Below are 1814 nucleotides of genomic sequence, written 5' to 3' on the forward strand. Positions count from 1 at the left end.
TCCCACAACAGAGGCTTCCGACTGGCAGCCCCGGCTGTTATCCCAGTATACCCCAGGCAGGGCTGGCAGGCTGCAGTCTAAGGTTCTAACATCCTCCACAGGGGTCTTAGGGGACAGGCTGAGCAGGAGAACAGGAGCCCTGTGGGTCCTCGGGCAGTGCCCTCAAGGACCCTGCAGAGGTGGCCTTGGTTAAAGCCAGGAAGGAATCTCCCCACTGAAGGTGCTCACAGCATCTTATTCTCCTTCCTCCAGGTGTCCACATCTTCTGACCTCCTGTCTATACTCCTTCCTGCTGTCCTTGACCATGCCTCAGAGTCAGAAGAGTAAGGCCCATGCTGGTGATAAACGCCACCAGGCCGGAGGTGAGACCGAGTTGTGGGGGTGCCCAGGCCATAGCAGCAGCAGAAGAGGAGTCCACTACCACCTCCTCTCCTCAGTGTGGAGGCACTACCCAAAGTCTGCCTGCTGCTGGGTCATGTAGCACTGCCCAGGAGCCTCAAAGAGCACCAACTACCACCACTACTTCTGCAGGCATTTCTTACACGATATCTGATGAAGCTTCCAACGGCCAACATGAGGATAGGGCAAGCGCCTATGAGGTCCCATCCTTCACTGAGAGCTCAGGGACTGACTTTTTAACCAGGAAAGCTGGGTTGTTGGAGCAGCAGTTCCTTCTGTACAAGTATAAAATGAAACAGCCCATTATGAAGGAAGATATGCTGAAGATTGTCCACCAAAGCTACCACGACCGATCTGCTGAGATTCTCAAGAGAGCCTCTGAGCGCACTGAGATAGTCTTTGCAGTAGATGTGAAGGAAGTCGACTCAACCAGTCACTGCTACGATCTTGTCAGCAAATTGAAACTTCCCAACAATGGGAGGGTGCGTGGTGGAAGGGGGTTACCCAAGACCCGTCTCCTGATGAATCTCCTGGGTATGATCTTCACGAAGGGCAACTGTGCCACTGAGGAAGACATCTGGAAATTCCTGAGTATGATGCGAGTGTATGCTGGAAGGAAACATTTCATCTATGGGGAGCCCAGGTAGCTCATCACCAAAGATTTAGTGAGGCTGAAGTACCTGGAGTACCGTCAAGTGCCCAACAGTGATCCTCCGCGCTATGAGTTCCTGTGGGGCCCGAGAGCCCACGCTGAAACCAGCAAGGTGAAAGTCCTGGAATTTTTGGCAAAGGTCAATGATACAGTTCCCAGTGCCTTTCCATCTTATTACAAAGAAGCTTCGCGAGATGAAGAAGAGAAAGCCAGAGCCATGGATGCAGCCAGGGCTGACACTACTGCCAGTCAGTGTACCTTCCAGGGCCATGCCCAGCAATATCTTCCCACCCCTGTTGAAGTCTGAGTTTTTTTTATCCCCCAGACAAGAAAATATAACATCACAATAGGGATTATATTCTTGAAAATGTGAAAGAATCCCACAGTAAAAGTTAGGATAATGGAATAGAAAAAAAAGTAAAACATGATCAATCTTAGTTTTCCTTGTTCCTTTTAATCTTTAGCTTTGTAAAAATAATTGATTTATACTCTGAGTTTCTTAGCTTCTTCAAGAAAGAGAAATTAAAGCTTAATAAATTACACCTTGTGTTTACTGGCTCTTTTATTCACCAAACGTTGAGTATCTGCTCTTTGGAAGGTTCAGTGTTAGTACTGGGGATGCTAAGAAAGAAAATCCAGCCTCTAACTCATAGAATTTTAGAGCCTGTGAGTTGCACTCATATGAGTAAGATACTGGAATATTCTCTATGATCTATAGGTAAAGTAAAAAGAATGGGTGAGGAGAGGGTGTTCCTTATGATAG

General features: G+C 47.7%; 1 protein-coding gene across 1 annotated transcript; it reads left to right on the plus strand.

The window, feature by feature from the left end:
• Positions 1–332: 332 nt before the first annotated feature.
• Positions 333–1611, plus strand: LOC307180218 (melanoma-associated antigen B5-like; the record flags this gene model as incomplete). Its single annotated transcript, XM_079910328.1, is given in 2 exon segments — positions 333–1043; positions 1047–1611. Coding segments are annotated over 2 exon segments (1023 nt in total). The 3' UTR covers positions 1359–1611.
• Positions 1612–1814: the final 203 nt, after the last annotated feature.

The sequence above is a fragment of the Stenella coeruleoalba genome (assembly GCF_951394435.1).
Source record: "Stenella coeruleoalba genome assembly, chromosome: X".
In the NCBI taxonomy this organism is placed as follows: Eukaryota; Metazoa; Chordata; class Mammalia; order Artiodactyla; family Delphinidae; genus Stenella; species Stenella coeruleoalba.